Source organism: Triturus cristatus, chromosome 10 (assembly GCF_964204655.1).
Source record: "Triturus cristatus chromosome 10, aTriCri1.1, whole genome shotgun sequence".
NCBI lineage: Eukaryota > Metazoa > Chordata > Amphibia > Caudata > Salamandridae > Triturus > Triturus cristatus.
This window is the reverse complement of record NC_140593.1, coordinates 426,202,000-426,220,901: the sequence shown is the minus strand read 5'-3', so window position 1 is coordinate 426,220,901 and position 18,902 is coordinate 426,202,000. Positions and strand designations below refer to the sequence as shown.

Here is an 18,902-nt window from a genome sequence, read left to right as displayed (position 1 = left end):
AACACAATTCAGCCATAAATGGGCTCCCAATGGAGTGTGTAGTGCATTGCCAAGTAAATAATTGCCCTGCCAATGGTCCGATCGGCTCGAATTTCACAGAGCCATCAGGCCGCTTCTTATGCGTGGTGCAGTCCCCACGGCTGGACTGCCGTGTTTTATACAAAGTTCCACAAGTGTCCACACTTCAGGACGCACTCACCATCGGCAACTCCATTTCATAAGGCAGCAGCGCATGCAACAATCCATCGGTAAAATCACTAGCCTTACGCGTTTCAGACATCTCATTTGTCCTTGATCACAGGCAGCGAGCGGCAGTAAAATGGAAGGCACAAAAACGGCTGCTTAAATACCATCAATAACTTTATTGGCCCCAGGTGCAGCCACATTGTCCACAGATGTCTTATGGGAGCAGTAGTCTTTGTTATTAAGCCTCAATTCGTGTTAGAATTCGTACTGCCACTCGAAATAATCAACACAATTCAGCCATAAATGGGCTCCCAATGGAGTGTGTAGTGCGTTGCCAAGTAAATAATTGCCCTGCCAATGGTCCGATCGGCTCGAATTTCACAGAGCCATCAGGCCGCTTCTTATGCGTGGTGCAGTCCCCACGGCTGGACTGCCGTGTTTTATACAAAGTTCCACAAGTGTCCACACTTCAGGACGCACTCACCATCGGCAACTCCATTTCATAAGGCAGCAGCGCATGCAACAATCCATCGGTAAAATCACTAGCCTTACGCGTTTCAGACATCTCATTTGTCCTTGATCACAGGCAGCGAGCGGCAGTAAAATGGAAGGCATATATATATATATATATATATATATATATATATATTACTTCAACTCCTGTTCACGCACTCATTTTGCCGCTGCAGGTAGGAGCTCGGACCACAATTTGGTGCTTAAAGTCTGTTTATTGTCTGCTCACAAGCACAGCCATTATGCGTTTCGAGCCCACAGACCCTTGATCACATGACGCAAATAGCAGTCTCAACTGGGCTTTTGACCATTTTTTTCCCATTTTTTCAAAGGTGCATTTTTTTCCTTTTAAAGTGGCAGGTGCTTACAACATCTCTAGTGGTATCGTATTTGAAATGGCAATGGACATAGAGGAGTTACTTAATAGCTAGACATATGCCTAAATAAATAGATTAATATCCATTGTTATAAAATCACTGTAACAATAAATATATAAATATATAAAACTGCCAATGAATTACATACAATAAATAAATTACAATTTAAGAAGTGCATAAAATGTCATGTAACAATTCCCATATTGCAATGTGGTTTTATGTCTGATATATGTATTTTTTTTATATATATATATATATATCTATATTATCTACTGGCGGTCGCCAGTAGATAGTTATAGTTAGGACCCTGTTTCCATAGGAAATCTGCAACATTCTATTTGGAATAACTTTGGCGCCGGTCGACGAATCCTCGCGAAATTTTCAAAACTAATGGGGCGCTACGCTCCGCTCCTACCCTGAAAGTCTCGGGGGGATTCGTGAAGCGTGGGCTGAGAAAAAAGGGGGGTCCTAAAACGCGTTTTTCCCATGCATTTTTCCATAGGACCTTTAGACACAGCTACAGCCCGAACGGCTGAACAGAGTTTAGTTTTAGAAAATTTAAAAGCTTACCTTTCACAACGAAGCGCATAATATGTCCTCCATGTGCGCACGGTGCGCGAAGCGCATCGTGCGTACATGGCCCATCCACGGCACTAACTGCGTAAAGTGGGCGCGCGGTGCGCGAAGCGCACCGCGCGCACGGAACGAACTGCGTTAAGTGGGCGCGCACGCCACGAATGGCGTAAAGTAACTTAGCATTTAAAAAAACGTACAAATTCACTGAAAAAACCATAGGTTTCACACACGTTATAGTTAGGAATTAGCATTTAAAAAACCTTGCAAATTCAGTGAAAAAACCATAGGTTTCACACATGTTATAGTTAGCTGGACATTTTACTGATAAAAAACCAATGAAATTCCCCCGTTATAGTTAGTGCAGGCAACTATAACTCACGCGACCGCAATCCTCTGCTGATGACATATGTGTCTTTATGAAAAAAAAATATTTGTAATATATGTACTGAATACTGAATACTGAAATATTTATAGAGCGCTAGAATGCCGAGGCGTCTTGGCACTGAGATAACATAGAGAATGGTGAGAGTGGATCATTAATGAGGAGAGAAAAGCCAGGTTTTTAATGCTTTCCTAAGCATTATATGTATAGCTAAAATTTAATGGAAGAAGACATGGGCAAATAATTGTCTAAATACAGTATTAGCATCAGCAGAGGATTGCGGTCGCGTGAGTTATAGTTGCCTGCACCAACTATAACGGGGGAATTTCATTTGTTTTTTATCAGTAAAATGTCCAGCTAACTATAACATGTGTGAAACCTATGGTTTTTTCACTGAATTTGCAAGGTTTTTTAAATGCTAATTCCTAACTATAACGTGTGTGAAACCTATGGTTTTTTCAGTGAATATATATATATATTTACATTGTGTATGTTTGACTATAAGAATATTTTACAAATATTACATTAAATTTGGAAGCATACCAGTGCTAGGTATCCCCACTGATTCCAGGTGGCAGCAGATTTCTTCCATATGGTGTGGCGCTGCCCCATAATAATGCAGTTTTAGGTGGAGGCCCAGGCGAAAATAACAAATGAGGCAGTGGAACCCGATTCCTTAATATGACTACTGGGTCTTATGTCAAAGTCTACAAAAACTAAAGGCCTTATTACAATAGCGGACGGTGGGACTGCTATCACGGCCCGTCAAGCAAGCTGCTGTCTGACCGCCACATTGTGATATGACCACTGTGCTTGAGGTGAAACGTCCTCCATACCATTGCAGCTTGTGCTGCGGCCAAGTAATAGGGTTTCAGCAAAAGCCGTTGTGGTATGTAACACCTCCTGCACCTCCATGCACTGTTCACACTGTGCATGAAGGGGACTGGGGGCACTACATGTGCCTCCAGTGCCCCTTTAAAGTGTCCCCCGACAGACAGAGGACCTATTTGGGGTCCCTAAATAACTTTCTGACAGTCTTTTCATGGCGGTCTTCCTGACATGAAAAGGCAGTCTGAAAGGGATATCGTAATCCCGACGCGTTGCCTGCCTCAGCATCGCCACCATTCAAGAATACGTTTCCTACGGATGCCCTGTTGGGATCACTGATCCTGGTGGAGGCGACGGTCTTCCCCCTGACCGCTGTGGGTCCGACCGCCAGGATTGTAATACGGCGGTTAGTCCAAAGGGCTATCGGTGGTCGAACTGCCACTCACGGTCTGTCAGTGTGCGGTCCGACCGCCATTGTAATCAGTGCCTAAATATTTAACCAGGTTTATACACCTGGCACTGGTCCTGATTAAACGCTGCTTAGACATGTGAAAATCACCAGTGTCCCAGAGGTGAGAGTCTCTGCTCAGGGAACTTGAAGAAGTGGGTCGCTGTTGAGACCAGCACACTTGCAGTCTTGTGGAGGAGAAAAGGGGAAGAAGCATCAGGAGGTGCAGCTTATTACACCTTTGTGCTGGTGTTGTAATCCAAATCTAATAAGAGGTTGTTTTGAACCAAGAAGGACTAAATTCATCGACAAGCAGATGGGGGCAAGTGTATCCACACTCTTACCCTAGTTTTGGACACTCAATATTTGTCATTGTTACAACATTATAAAGGATGTGCAACTGGAGCTAAACGTAGCCTGACAGCTGAATATGGACATGACCAAAGTATTGGATGGACATCAGCTTAAAATGTGGTGACAGATGTGTGTTTAAAGAGTGATAAACAATGGTTAAGTGCCAGTTAATAAGGCAGATGATTCAGTTTTATTTTCATGTTCTTTTCCTATGCATCTTTATATTGCGAAGGCACAGTTAATGCAAGATTGAAAGGACTATTGCAGGACTGGTACAGTGCACAACATACAGAACGGACTGAGAATCAATGTAAGACAATGGTGTACTTAAGCATAATTAGATTATTCTAAGAACCTATTATGTGAGTTCCTGGAAACATGAATTCCTACTTATTAGCTGAGTTCCTATTACTATTTATTACGAAATGCAAAAAAAGCAATTTGGAAAGTGTAGTTAATTGCGTGGGTATTATTAACTAACAAGTATAGTTCAATTATTCTGAACCTCAATTTACTTTCTTTCTTTCCTTCGAAAAGTAAAAACGAAAAATATGTAATTTCAATTTCTTTAATTTAATATTTTAATAAAATAAAAGAAATTAAAAACAACAAATTTTACAAGATAATATTCATAAAAACATTTGTTATTAATTTGCAAAAAATAATAATTTGCAAGTTAATAAATTAATGAAGCACATTTAAATTTAGCCTTTTCTGATTAATTGATTTGAACAAAGTATATATATATATATATATATTATAAATAAAATTTTCATTTATACGAAGCACTCCACGCCTAAAACCCCACAACCTGTAAATGATACATTTATAGCAAAACTAAAAGAATTTTGTATGAGTAAAATATATTGGAATAAAAAATATAGACGTATTAATATTTGAAATGCAAATACATAATATTTATAATATATTTAAATAAAATACTACCCTCCCAAACCACCAATAAAACCCATGACCCAAAAGCATTGAGTAAATTCTTAAAATTAGTGAGCAATATTTTAATAATTAAACAGTTAACATGAATAAATCAAATTATGTAATTATTATTTAATACCTCTTTTAAATAAAACACTACCTACCCAAGAACTCAATAAAAGCGAGAGCTTAACAAACTATATAAAAATGAAATATTATAAATCAATACATATAATTATCAAAAAAGTACAATTAATTTAAACAGTATTAAATGCCAAGGTATTTATGTAAGCAATATCTAAAACACTCCCATAATTGTTCAAAGATAGAAAAATAATATACTGACTTTTGATATTTTCTCCCTTGTTGTTTTTGCAGTCCCAATATTTTGATCAAGATATTATGGTCAACCAATATTTTGGAGTCCGTATTAGGGCACCATACCAATGTTGAAAGATACTGCAAAACAACTAATTCTACAATATTTGTATTAAGATATGACCTTGATGTTCTTGCTACAGCCTAGTTATGACTTTAGTATTTGCCTTTTACTAAAAGACACAACTCTGCTCTAATGACTTATTAAAGTTGAGTTGTGACGTCACAATGTTTACTTATTGCACTGTTAGAATTCATTTCAAGAAAGTCAAAATCTACCTGCATGTTAACACATATTCTGAACTACAACCACTCCAAAAAGTGAAAGTTAATAAACTGCTTAAATATATATTGCAACTAATTTGTTTACTGGATATTAGCATATTTATTTTTAAAGTGCAGGTTTCACATTTATTCTATGAATCTGCAACCATATTGCCTCTTTCACAAGATTTAGCAATTTAAATGGCGGTTGAGGCAAAATGAATAATGTGACCATGAATTGTAAAGAATAAAATACTCTATACTACATACCGTAAGAATTTTTTAGTCCCCAAAGAGTTCCATGATTTTGTGAAGGAAGTCAGGCTTCTACATTGTTCTTCTACATGGTCACCAAAATTCTCAGAGACTTGCAATATTCTTATTGTGCATTGTGGAGGGTACTTTATCCCATATATATTTCCATAATAATCTATTTAATATAATCACACAAACTAAGCATATATGTGGGTAGTTTGTATGCATAAATGTCATATTTCATTTCTGGCGTTCTACTCTCCCTCTATTTATCAATTACATTAAGGGCCACGCATTATAAGTATTTAAGGGCCAGATGTATTAAAAGGTTTAGCGGTAGCAAAACCTGCAATTTGCTAATTTGAGCATTTACAACTGCTATAAAGCTTAGTTTTATGTATCAAACCTATGTTAGGAGTCAGTAAACATTTACTAAGTCCTTGAGCAAATTTAGAAATGGATTACAAATTGCAATTTGGAAGGAATGTATTGCAGGCATCCCTCCCTGATTGTGATTCATCTCCATTTGTATCAATGTTTTTCAACCATAATAGCAGTCGAAAACCACTGAAAAGTAACTGATCCCCAAGTTATGGTGACCTTGGGACCCCTTCCCATTTGTGAATTGGGGTAAAAGTTTAATGGAGAGTAGGAGGTTGTCCAAGGGGAACACTGTCAACTTTCACTGAAACTTAAAAAATAAGAAAACATTCTTTGTTATAGCTGCTCCATTTTCTTTCAGGATATCAGTCTGCTTCAAAAAAAGAAATCTTAATTTAAAAGCAATCACTGGCATGGCGGTGTGCTGACCCTTGCAGACTACCATCTGTATGATTATTGCCAATTAAAGTACGTCACAAATTGCAACCCATCTAATTAACACTAATTAAAAAGGACAGACAGTGACCCAGTCAGATTCTTTATTTTGCAAACTGACCTATTAGCATGTAGGTTGGTTGCAGAATAAGAGGCAGATTTACAAGAAACTGATGCATCTGTACGGATGCGTCAGTTTCCCTTGCGCCCCCATTGATAAGCTGTATTTACAATATGGCGCACCATGGCGCATGGATTGACAGATGAGTCCGAAATTCTGACGCATACATTTTTGCAAAAGTCATGCATTGCTGGAGTCATGTCACAAGCACGACGCATCTCCAGCACAGGGAGGCCTATTCCCAATAAACTGTGTAACTCCTTATGCCTTCTCCAAACAGGCGTAGTGTTTTGACTAAGTGGTGTCCTAAAAGTGGTGCAGTGAAATCTACAAGATTTCACTGCATCACTTCTACGAGGCTTTCCTGAGTGGGAATGCCCATCCTGAATACATTATACCTGACGCAGGTAATATGTGACGCAGGGTTTTACAAGGTGACGCATCTCCCTAGGTGTGTTGCGTTGTAAATTGGGCACATTCCTTAAAACATGCAAAAGAGTTGCAAGGGGCTAATAAATCTGCCCCAAAGTTTCTGGTTGCAAAAGGTAGTGTTGCAAATTATGACTGCTTTTGGTCCAAAATACCCCCAAAAGTATGTAATAATAAAGTTATCTCTGAGTCACTAGACCTTATTAATGCAGTTGGTCTGAGGCCTTATGCCTCTGCTTGGAAATGGCTATCTTTGGTGACTGCCAATATGGTGTTTATATATATGGAAGAATACTTTATTCCATATATTACATAAGCATTTGAAGAAATTAACTTGACCACATAAATGTTAATATCCATTTTTTTGGTTTAAGGACTGATTTGATCCCCTAATACTAAGTAAAAAGTAGACAACCTACCAATGAATACCCCAGTTTCACTTCCACTGATGTTTTCCATTGGAATTCCAGCATTCTCCAGGGCTCTGAATGTGCATTCCAGCAATAACTTTTGTTGAGGGTCCATTCGCTCAGCTTCCATATCATTAATGCCGAACAGTCTGTTATCAAATTCGTTGAATCTGAGAAATATAAATTGCAAACCAATCATGACATGACATTAAAACATCAATACCTCCTCATTATATTTGGTTTTTTTTATGAAATGTCATTTAAATCTTGATGGGACAGGCAAAATCATTGATTGCTTTCAATGTTAGTCAGGAAAAACAATCATTGTGATTCGTAATCTTACTGGTGGTTTACTATCATCCATCAGCTCCCAACTTCAGAAACATAACGCAAAAAATGTCCCCTATTCTACCGAAATTGCAAATGGTTTTTCCAAAACCGCCAGTCATTGATCACCACAGAACTCCCAAGAAGTGACTCAAACAGATGGACTTACCAAAGAACAAAAATATGTTTCCACTACAACATTTCAGCTTCCTCCAGTTGTACAAGAAGGTTTGATCACTGACTGCACAGCTGAAACTGCTGCCCTTTCAAAATGAATATATACTTAAACTTGAAAACTACCCAGAGTTCTCTGCTTCTTTTTTTGCATAATTTATGCATCACTTTATGCCTGAAGGGGTTTTGTTTTGACTTATACTGGTTGCTCTCTTATGTCTGGACAAAGTTATACCTCTTTGAAGCGCTCTAATGCGAGCCAAAGACATGTCAGGGGTTGCTTTTATTCATTTCATGCTGGCTCGGATGGTATTTTACCAATCCAAAGCTGTAATACTGTGCCTGGAGTAGTGACATGCTTTGGTCATTGTATAGCTCTGCATGGATAGCACTGTTCTAATCCAATGCTTAAAGACTTTGAATGAAAAGCAGACATTTGAAGTGAGCAAATTTGTCGCTGGTGTTGAGAGTGCCCTATACTGGAGCAGCTTTCCACCTAAACTTGAGAACTGCCCAGAGTTCTCTGCTTCTTTTTGCACACACATATCTAACTATCTATCTATCTATCTATCTATCTATCTATCTATCTATCTATCTATCTATCTATCTATCTATCTATCTATCTATCTATCTATCTATCTATCTATCTATCTATGTATGTATATATATATATATATATATATATATATATATATATATACATATATATATATTCACTGAAAAAACCATAGGTTTCACACAAGTTATAGTTAGCTGTACATTTCACTCGTAAAAAACCAATGAAATTCCACGTTATAGTTAGTGCAGGCAACTATAACTCACGCGACCGCAATCCTCTGCTGATGACATATGTGTCTTTATGAAAAAAAAATATTTGTAATATATGTATAGCTAAAATTTAATGGAAGAAGACATGGGCAAATAAGTGTCTAAATACAGTATTAGCATCAGCAGAGGATTGCGGTCGCGTGAGTTATAGTTGCCTGCACTAACTATAACGTGGAATTTCATTGGTTTTTTACGAGTGAAATGTACAGCTAACTATAACTTGTGTGAAACCTATGGTTTTTTCAGTGAATTTGCAAGGTTTTTTAAATGCTAATTCCTAACTATAACGTGTGTGAAACCTATGGTTTTTTCTGTGAATTTGTACGTTTTTTTAAATGCTAAGTTACTTTACGCCGTTCGTGGCGTGCGCGCCCACTTAACGCAGTTCATTCCGTGCGCGCACGGTGCGCTTCGCGCACCGCGAGCCCACTTTACGCAGTTAGTGCCGTGCACGCACGGTGGGCACGCGGTGCGCTACGCGCACCGCGTGCCCACGTTACGCTGGATGGGCCATGTACGCACGATGCGCTTCGCGCACCGTCTGCACATGGAGGACATATTAGGCGCTTCGTTGTGAAAGGTTAACTATTAAATGTTTCTTTACATATTATGCCATGCACAAAAGGGGCCCTCCGGGCACCTTTTGCACATGGGGGGTGGAAAATGTGGATGTTTTTTTTTTATAATTAATTTTTACCGTACGCGTACGGTAAGCGTAATCGCCGTTTTTTCGAAAAAATATAAAAATAAATTTTTGGCCTTGGGGGTTCTTTTGGGACACCTTAATAAAGGCTAGGTGGTTAGGAGCTGTCTAACCTGCCCCTTTACATGTTTTCAACCTTTGTTTTTCCTCCCCCTCTCAGAGTGCGAGAGAGAAAATGGCGGCCACCGCTTCCTGGTTTCGACCGATTCGAATGTTTACTAAGATCTAACAGCCAATCAGAATCGCGCTCGCGCACGGCACCGTACGCGTACGGTAAGCTTACCGTAAGCGCACCGTAAGCGCACCGTAAGCTGCCACAGATATATATATTGATTTAAATGCTATTTTCTCAGGAACTACTGAACAGATTTACACCGGACCTACAAAAGGCACTTCCTTGACCTGTAGACTACCTCTCTGCCAAATTTCAAGTAAATCTGTTCAGCCGTTCGGGCTGTAGCTGTGTCTAAAGGTCCTATGGAAAAATGCATGGGAAAAACGCGTTTTGGGACCCCCCTTTTTTCTCAGCCCCCGCTTGACGAATCCCCCCGAGACTTTCAGGGTAGGAGCGGAGTGCAGCGCCCCATTAGTTTTGAAAATTTGGCGAGGATTCGTCGACCGGCGCCAAAGTTATTCCAAATAGAATGTTGCGGTTTTCCTATGGAAACAGGGTCCTAACTATAACTACCTACTGGCGACCGCCAGTAGGTAATATATATATATAAACATACATATTACCTACTGGCGGTCGCCAGTAGGTAGTTATAGTTAGGACCACGTTTCCATAGGAAATCCGCAACATTCTATTTTGAATAACTTTTGCGCCGGTAAACGAATCCTCGCGACTTTTTCAAAATAGGTGGGGCGCTACGCTCCGCTCCTACCCTGCAAGTCTCGGGGGGATTCGTCAAGCGGGGGCTGAGATAAAAGGGGGGTCCCAAAACGCGTTTTTCCCATGCATTTTTCCATAGGACCTTTAGACACAGCTACAGCCCGAACGGCTGAACAGAATTACTTGAAATTTGGCAGAGAGGTAGTCCTCAGGTCAAGGAAGTGCCTTTTGTATGTTTGGTGTAAATCTGTTCAGTAGATTCTGAGAAAATAGCCTTTAAATCAATATATATATCTGAGCCAGCTTATGGTGCACTTACGGTGCGCTTACCGTACGCGTACGGTGGCGTGCGCGATTCTGATTGGCCCTTAGATCTTAGTAAACATTCGAATCGGTCGAAACCAGGAAGCGGCGGCCGCCATTTTCTCTCTCGCACTCTGAGGGGGGAGCTGATAAACAAATGCCAAAAACATATAAAGGGGCTGTTTAGACAGCGCCCATGCACATAACCATGTTAGTTGAGTCTTCAAAGATCCCCCAAGGCAAAAAACGGTAATTTTTTATTTTTCGAAAATTTCGCCGATTACGCTTACCGTACGCTTACCGTACGCGTACGGTAAAAAACTAAAAAAAAAAAAAAATCCACACTCTCTCCACCCCGTGTGCAAATGGTGTCCGAAGGCCACCATTTGTGCATGGCATATAAGAGCACAGCATTTCCCAAAAAAATTTCAACAGATTACCTATCACAAGGAAGCGCATAATATGTCCTCCATGTGCGCACGGTGCGCGAAGCGCATCGTGCGTACATGGCCCATCTAGCATAACGTGGGCACGCGGTGCGCGTAGCGCACCGCGTGCCCACCGTGCTTGCACGGCACTAACTGCGTAAAGTGGGCGCGCGGTGCTCACTGTGCGCGCACGGCGCGCGAAGCGCACCGTGCGCGCACGGAACGAACTGCGTTAAGTGGGCGCGCACGCCACGAATGGCGCAAAGTAACTTAGCATTTAAAAAACCGTACAAATTCACTGAAAAAACCATAGGTTTCACACACGTTATAGTTAGGAATTAGCATTTAAAAAACCTTGCAAATTCACTGAAAAAACCATAGGTTTCACACATGTTATAGTTAGCTGTACATTTTACTGATAAAAAACCAATGAAATTCCCCCGTTATAGTTACTGTAGGCAACTATAACTCACGCGACCGTAATCCTCTGCTGATGACATATGTGTCTTTATGAAAAAAAAATATTTGTAATATATGTATAGCTAAAATTTAATGGAAGAAGACATGGGCAAATAAGTGTCTAAATACAGTATTAGCATCAGCAGAGGATTGCGGTCGCGTGAGTTATAGTTGCCTACAGTAACTATAACGGGGGAATTTCATTGGTTTTTTATCAGTAAAATGTACAGCTAACTATAACATGTGTGAAACCTATGGTTTTTTCAGTGAATATATATATATACACAAGTAAATAGAACTTGTACTCTAAAGTAACTATAACTTGCTCCCCTACCATGCACAGTATTATCAACAATGATGGCATTTCAGATGTGATTAGCAATATTAGAAATGCAGTCAATGAATATGTCATGAGTGATTTAATATGCAGGGGTAAAAGCAGTTTATGGCTAGGGCACTAGTTATAGTTACGTGAGAGAACTAATTTAACTTGTGAATTTCAGTTGTTTTGTTAGTTTCAAATGGAATGTTTTACATGACACTTTCAGCTAACTATAACATCCCTTTAACCTTTGCTTTTTAGTGAATTCCTAAGTTTTTTTAAATGTAAAGTTAGATATTCTTACACTCCCTAAGTATAATGTCACTTTAACCCTTCGTTTTTTCAGTCAATTTCCAAGTTTTTTTAAAACATAAAGTAAGATGTCTATCATAATGCATGGTGGGGGGCTGGGTGTAGGGTCTGGCCTGGCATTGTCTGTTGTGCTGCCCTGTCCAAACTTGTTGCCTCTACCTCCTCTCCTTGCCCTCCATTGTCCAAGTCTATACCTTTTCCCCATTATCCAGCCCTGTGTGGCCTTTGTTCTTCCACCTGCCCTGCACAGTTAGCTTGCTGCCCCAACACACTTCTTCCCTGTTCTCTGTTGTACAAGTCCATGCACCTGCCCTCTCCTTCCTGCCCTGCATGGTCCAATGTGCTGCCACTGTAAACCAGTTAGCTTGATGGCCCCACCCCCTCCTCCTGCACTTTATTGCCTAAGGCTATGTCCCCTTCATTGCCCTGCTGCTTAGCCTCAATGCTTAACTTGCTACCCCTACCCTCCTTCCCCTGCTCTCCGATGTCTGTGTTCATGCCCCAGCCGCCTCTTTTTTGTCCACCATGTTCCATGGATTTGCAACTGCACCTCCTGTCTATTTTCATTGAGGTTGGTTTGGTGAGGGGGTGAAGTGTGTGCAGGTGAATGCTGTTAAAGTGGTAGGTGGACTATAATGCACCTTCGGTGTTGTCCGGCAAGGCTTGGCAACTGTGCTGAGTGGTGCACCCGGGATTGAAGACGAGGAGGGTAATAGTGGGGTACTATCGGATAGGTAATTGGGAGAAGGACCACTGTTTCTGGCACTGGGCACCAGCAGGGTGGAGATGGACATTGAAAGGCTTGCCTTTGATGTGGCTTTGGCGCATCAGCAACACACCTGTAGTGCCTGTCCGCCATTAAGTAGGAGCAGAAGGTGCTTAAGGGCGGGGACGGGGCTTAGCAAGTGTGACAGCAAATGAAAATTGCTAGGAAGAATGGCAAAGAGTGAGTGAGAAAAGAGGCAAAGAGATAGTGAGGAGTTGCAAAAGAGGCAAATGAAAGATAGAGTAAACGAGAGGGAAGATGACAAAGATCCCTGAACAAAATATCAAAAAAGCTAATGCATAAGAAACAAGGAGATCAAAAGGCAAAGAAGCAGATGGTGTGAAACATCGCCTGTACCCCCCACTGTGTGACCGATGGTTAGAATAATTAGCTATAACATCCAGGGCCTAAATGCACCTTCGAAACACCTACTATTCATGTCTATGTTATGGGAATCCAAGTGTGACATCTGACTGTTCCAGGGGACACATCTTCTTAAGGCAGATTGGAAATGCAGTGGTTTGATCGTCAGTATTTTTCCTCCAGCACAGGAAAAAGGACAGGGGTAGCGATTCTATTGTCCTCCCACTTCCCTGGCAGGGTAGTCCAGATGCAGGCTGAGGTCATCATACAGACTTAGACAATCACATTTGCCACCTTATATGCTCTAAACGATCACCAAGAGCCCTTTATCCTTGACGCACTAGGACAGGTGATGGCCACCGTGGATACTGATGTCCGGATTGGGGGGATTTTAATTTAGTCCTCGACATTAGCCTGGACAGGTCCATACAATGGGTGGGACAAATTTGTACATTTTCTCTAAAGGGTCATGATCAATTGGCCACATGTGGACTTACAGATGTATGGTGAAAAGGGCATCCCAGGGAAAGAGACTATACATTTTTTTCATCTTCCCACCAGAGTTACGTTAAAATAGACTTTTCTTTGCAACCCCGTGAATCTTGGCATCCACCACAACAGTTGATATTGGTGTAACTGCACTCTCTGACCATGCTCATATGTACACTTCCCAGGCCTCACTTCCCAACACCACACTTGGACCTTAGCCATAGGCTCTTAACATATATGAGGCACACATCAGCAAGACAAAGGAAGTGATTAGCGAATTGTTTGACACCAATGATACCCCTGGCACATCTATAGCACTCTCATGGGATACTTTGAAGGCAGTGCTTCGCGGTCAGGTGATTGCTATGGCTGCACATTTAAACTGGGAGAGGAGGGATAAGAGGACCACACCTGTGAGGCATGTGAAGGAACTGGAAAAGCCCCATAAACAATGAGGATCACATAATATATGCCACCTACTCGCTACAGCACACAAATAGCTCAAAGCCCTCAACATGGATAGAGCGAAATATGCTCTTTTATGTACCAGGCAGATGTATTATGCAGGGGACAATAAAGCTGGGCACCTTCTGGTATATCGGCTATGGGGTCAGGTTGTTAGACAGCGGGTGGCTGAAATCACGGGGCCACATGGCACCTGGTTATTCCAAATGAGCAAATCGCCCAATCTTTCCAGCACTTTAATGCCACGCTTTACTCTGCTAAGGCCTTGGAGGAAGAAGACGCCTTTTCATATTTAACGCAGAACACCATGGAGCACTTAATGGCTCGGGATGCCTCACATTTGGTTCGTGACATCTGGATGGACAAGGTATTGGCGGCAATGTCTCACCTGCTGTGAGGTAAAGCACAAGGGCAATACGGCTGTACCCCTGACTTTTATAAGCTGTTTGCAACCTTCCTGCCCCCATTTTTACCCATCTATACAGCTCATTCAGCACCACAGGCTCTCTAACGGACACTATGAAGCTAGCTACTATCACAGTGCTTCCCAAGCCAGGCAAGAACCCTGTACATTGCTCATCATAAAGGCCAATCTCTTTACTAAATGTTGATACCAAGATTTGTACTACAAAACTGACTTCCTCCATATATGCAGGGCCTTGTTGACCCTGATAAGGCAGTTTTTATCCCTGAGAGGGGTTGTAGTGACAACCCCAAACGTCTGTGCCAGCTTTTGAACAAAACTCAGTGCTTCTGGGTCCCTGCACTTTTATTGTCCGTGGATACTGAGAAAGCGTTTGACCAGGTACACTGTTCTTACCAGCTCCCAGTGCTACAAAAAGTGGGCCTTCGTGAGCGATTCAGACGCAGGGTTTGGGGTAGCTATACAGGTCCCTGGGCAACTGTGCTGGAAAATGGCTGGACATCCTCACCCTTTGATATTGCCCTTGGCACTTGGTAAGGTTGCCCCTTTTCTCCACTACTTTTTGCCCTGTATATGGAGCCGCTTACAGAGTCCATTCGTAGCAACCCTACAATAATGGGCATCACCATGGGATGAAGGGATCATAAGCTTGCTTTTTACATGGACAATGTTATAATAGCTCTGACACATCCGCTCAATTCCCTGCCCCCTGTCATGAAGGAACTGGAGGCTTTTGAGAAAGCCTCCTGGTTCAAAGTCAATCTTCGGAAATCTCAGATCGTCAATTTAACAGTCCTGGCAGCTGATCAACTTACCCTTCAGGGCCCCTTCCCCTTCCCATGGGCCAAACAGGGGGTAGTATACCTACACCTCTAAATCCACTCCACTCCCGCACAGACTGAAGAGAGCAATTATGGCGACCTTCTCTTGAGAGCACGATCCGATCTAATTGTCTTCGGAATGCCACATGCTCTCATGGTTAGGGTGCCTTGCAGCTATCAAGATGACCCTGCCGCCCAAAATGTGGTATGTTATGCAGACATTGCCTCTGCATCACCCACAAGAGGTTTTGACCAAATTGATATATCTTATAACGGATTACAACTGAGCAGGCAAGAAAGCATGTATAGCCAAAATGCGTGCATACCTACCATGGTGGAAGGTGGCCTCGGGGTTCCCCATCTTACAGATTATTATCAAGCTGCACAGCTTCTGGACATAGAAGAATGAACCGAGCCCCTCTCAGAGAAGCACTGGAGCTTCACTGACACAGTGGTTGCTGTATCCCCATTTGGAAGGTGCCTTGGCTACCCAAACAACACAGACCACCTGGGGTGTACATCTCGCCTGTTCTAAGAGCTATACCTGGGACAGTGTGCAGCTCCTGAAAAAGGTATCCACTTGCATTTCCCAACAAACACTGATCAGGGAAATCCTGATTTTCCTACAGCTTGTCAGAGCTCCATCTACATACAATGGCATAACGCGAACTGCAAAATACTTCTTTCACCAAGCAGGGCCATTGAATTTTCACCAGATACAATGCTACAATGATATCCCATTTGCCGCTTACGGGCAGTACCTGGCTACACCACTGGGTCACTCAACCCTCTATCCTCCCCCACGGTAGCCACCTCTTATTACCATTTGAGAAGTGGCTTTTACTAGACTAGGCATATTCTTTCTGACATGTATACCTTCTCACTGCATCAAAGGTCCCAATCAAGTCCACAGCACAATTGCACTAAAGAATGGTCGGATATTCAAAAGTGAGCCCATTCCACTGTACATAGCGCCTCAGGCAAGGAAATACTCCTTAAGATAGTTCATTATTGGCACTATACCCCTGCACGAGTAGCTCAGTGAAAGAGGGATGGGTCATGCACTGCTGGAGGGGTTGCGGACAAGTGGGGACATTGATCCATCTTCTTTGGCACTGCCCGAAGCTCCAGCATTACGGGTCTGATGTCCTTGCCTGAACTGACCGAATATACGACACCAAACTTCCCAGAATTCCCCAAGTCATAAACTGCTGGGTCTCCTGAATGCCCTGACATAGCCCCTGAAATCCACGCGGTGTCCAGCCATCACTTGCGCCCTATGTGCTGCTAAACTGGCCTTGCTGACAAGCTGGGCCACCACCAAAATACGAACTCATCTAGACCAGCTTTACAAAATATGGGATCTTCTAGGCATGAAAAAGCTGCCGGCTTCGATAGAGCACAAAATGCCTCTATTTGACAAGATATGGGAACCCTGCCTGAAGTACCTATCACAGGAATTCCTAGAATTAACTTGCCCTGTCTACCTATGCATACTTCACCTAACACCTACAGACCAGATCAATGACTGAACCCATCCGGAGCTGCTCTTGCCTCCCCTTCCAGTCTATAGACTAGGCGACTCAATCTGCCCACAGATCGAAGGACAGTCCTACAACTAGACAAGCAGCCTACTCTTCTTTCTATTCTTAACATGGCTATCATTCTCCGATTCCTTATCATTTATCATCTATTGTTCCTCACCGGCCAGAGGATGTAGGTGAGATGTCTTTGTAATGTTCTTCTCCAGTATTAAAATCAATAAAAAGATTTCAACCTAAGAAAGTGGGTCACTTAGTTTGTTTGCTATGGAGCGAAGGTCTATGTGGTGACATATGGAGACTGCGCTGTAAGACAGCTGTGTGTGAAAGGTTGGAGGAGCTGAAGCATAGTAACCTAGCCACAATCTTTCAGTTGCAACAGCCTGACTAGATATCACAATTTAACAAGAGACAACCAACATAACAATGAGTGTCTCTGCCTTTGTAAACCTAGCAGGCCAGGGTGACTGACTCCAGAATCTGGGGGTCACGGTTCGATCCTCGGCGGCAGATTAGCCCAGCACCATGTGACTCTGGGCAATAGCTTGTTTAATCTTCCTGACGGCCCCCAGCGCCTAGAGACCCTTATGGGTGATTGTTCGCGCTTTACAAATGTGGATTATTATTATAGCAGTAACGTTTTCTGCAGAGAAGTTGTGTGCTCTCATTTTCTGCCTGTGCTGGATTCTGTGGAGAAAACCATTGCGGTAAAGGGCTGATAACAGAAGTGGCGTGTAGATTATACTGCTGGAAATTGTGTGCACAAATTTCCCATTGTTTTCTACTAAACATAGCATTGTTATTGTCTGGTAAGAGTGAAACAGAATAAACAGAAATGGAAGAAATATCCAAATGTATTTAAAATGTACAAGTTCCCTTCTGATTAGGAGAGCTGGCAATGGTTAATATACCTCCATGACCCCTTGCTGATGGCTACCAAACATATAGGATATAAATAAGATTTGTAATGCTCTAGCTCATCCAAGCGCTGCACAAAATCAGGGGGACATAAATTGCGACTTTTTATAGTTCTCTTTATCCCTTGTATTATTGCTCATCTTAGGCATCATAGGTATAGGCCAAATGATTTGTCTGGGATCACAGAAATGAGAGCGCCGAGATTCAATGCACGTAGTTTCACTCAAGTGAGCATTGTATCTACTGTATGCACTGCGTCAGAACAGCCAACGTTTGAGCAAGCTGGCACAGATTTTGGCAAATCGAACTCACTACTTCCGGCGGCACCCAAACAATCTTTAAAGTTCTATGCAATAAGCTTGTCGTACCTGATTCCGATAAGCAGAGGACCTGTGAAAGGCTATGGTTGAAAGTGGGGCAATAGACTTCAACATTCCTGTCAGTGGGGTGCCCCGCTGGCGGGAGACAACCGCAACAACGCGGTCAAAACACCGCAATACATTTACATCGTTGCTTTTTACAATGAAAGTCGTTACCAAGACTTGCACTGGAGGGCGCTCTAGACTAAGGAATACTAAATCACATTATTCCTTAGTCTAGAGCGAAGCTGTCTTTGGGGTGACTAGGTGGGTTAAAAGTGTGCCAGTTCTCGGGAGGGGAGCTGTAACGCCATGCCTTAGTTATTATGGTGCTGTTTTGCTATGTCCCTCTCACACAACGCAACACAACACAACAACTGTGATTGCTACGCTGCATTGTGTAAATTATTAGTAAATCAGACCCTTTGTCTCTATTTCATTCTATTGTATACTATTCTGTTCTACTCAGCGTGCTGTTTTCCACAGGTGTCCTGGCGCTGAAAGTAAAAGATTGTGCGAGCAGAAGGGGATAGTCCTAGATAATAGCATATGACTATGGGAGTTATTGAAACAAGAAAGCTTTCAAGGACTTATGGAATATTTACAGTTTGGTTCCTCCCCATATACAAGATGAAAGTTTAATCCAAGATTTGCTGTAATAACAGAAAAAGCTTGTACACCACATCTGGCCTTACAAAACATGGGTACAACCACTTGATTAGAGGAGGAGGAGAGCGGCTGTCTGACAGCTCTGTGTCATATAGGTAATTTAGAAATGTATGTAGGATGAGGCGTGGG

The 18,902-nt window shown here is 42.0% G+C and overlaps 1 protein-coding gene across 2 annotated transcripts in view; it reads right to left on the bottom strand.

Moving 5' to 3' along the window:
* LOC146789562 (uncharacterized) overlaps window positions 1-18,902 on the bottom strand; it is a 127,836-nt gene that overhangs the window by 73,660 nt on the left and 35,274 nt on the right. For both annotated transcript variants that reach the window (XM_085631762.1, XM_085631763.1), the window contains exon 4: window positions 7,280-7,440. In XM_085631762.1, the coding sequence (XP_085487888.1) occupies window positions 7,280-7,440 (161 nt within the window). The remainder of the gene's footprint in view (window positions 1-7,279; window positions 7,441-18,902) is intronic.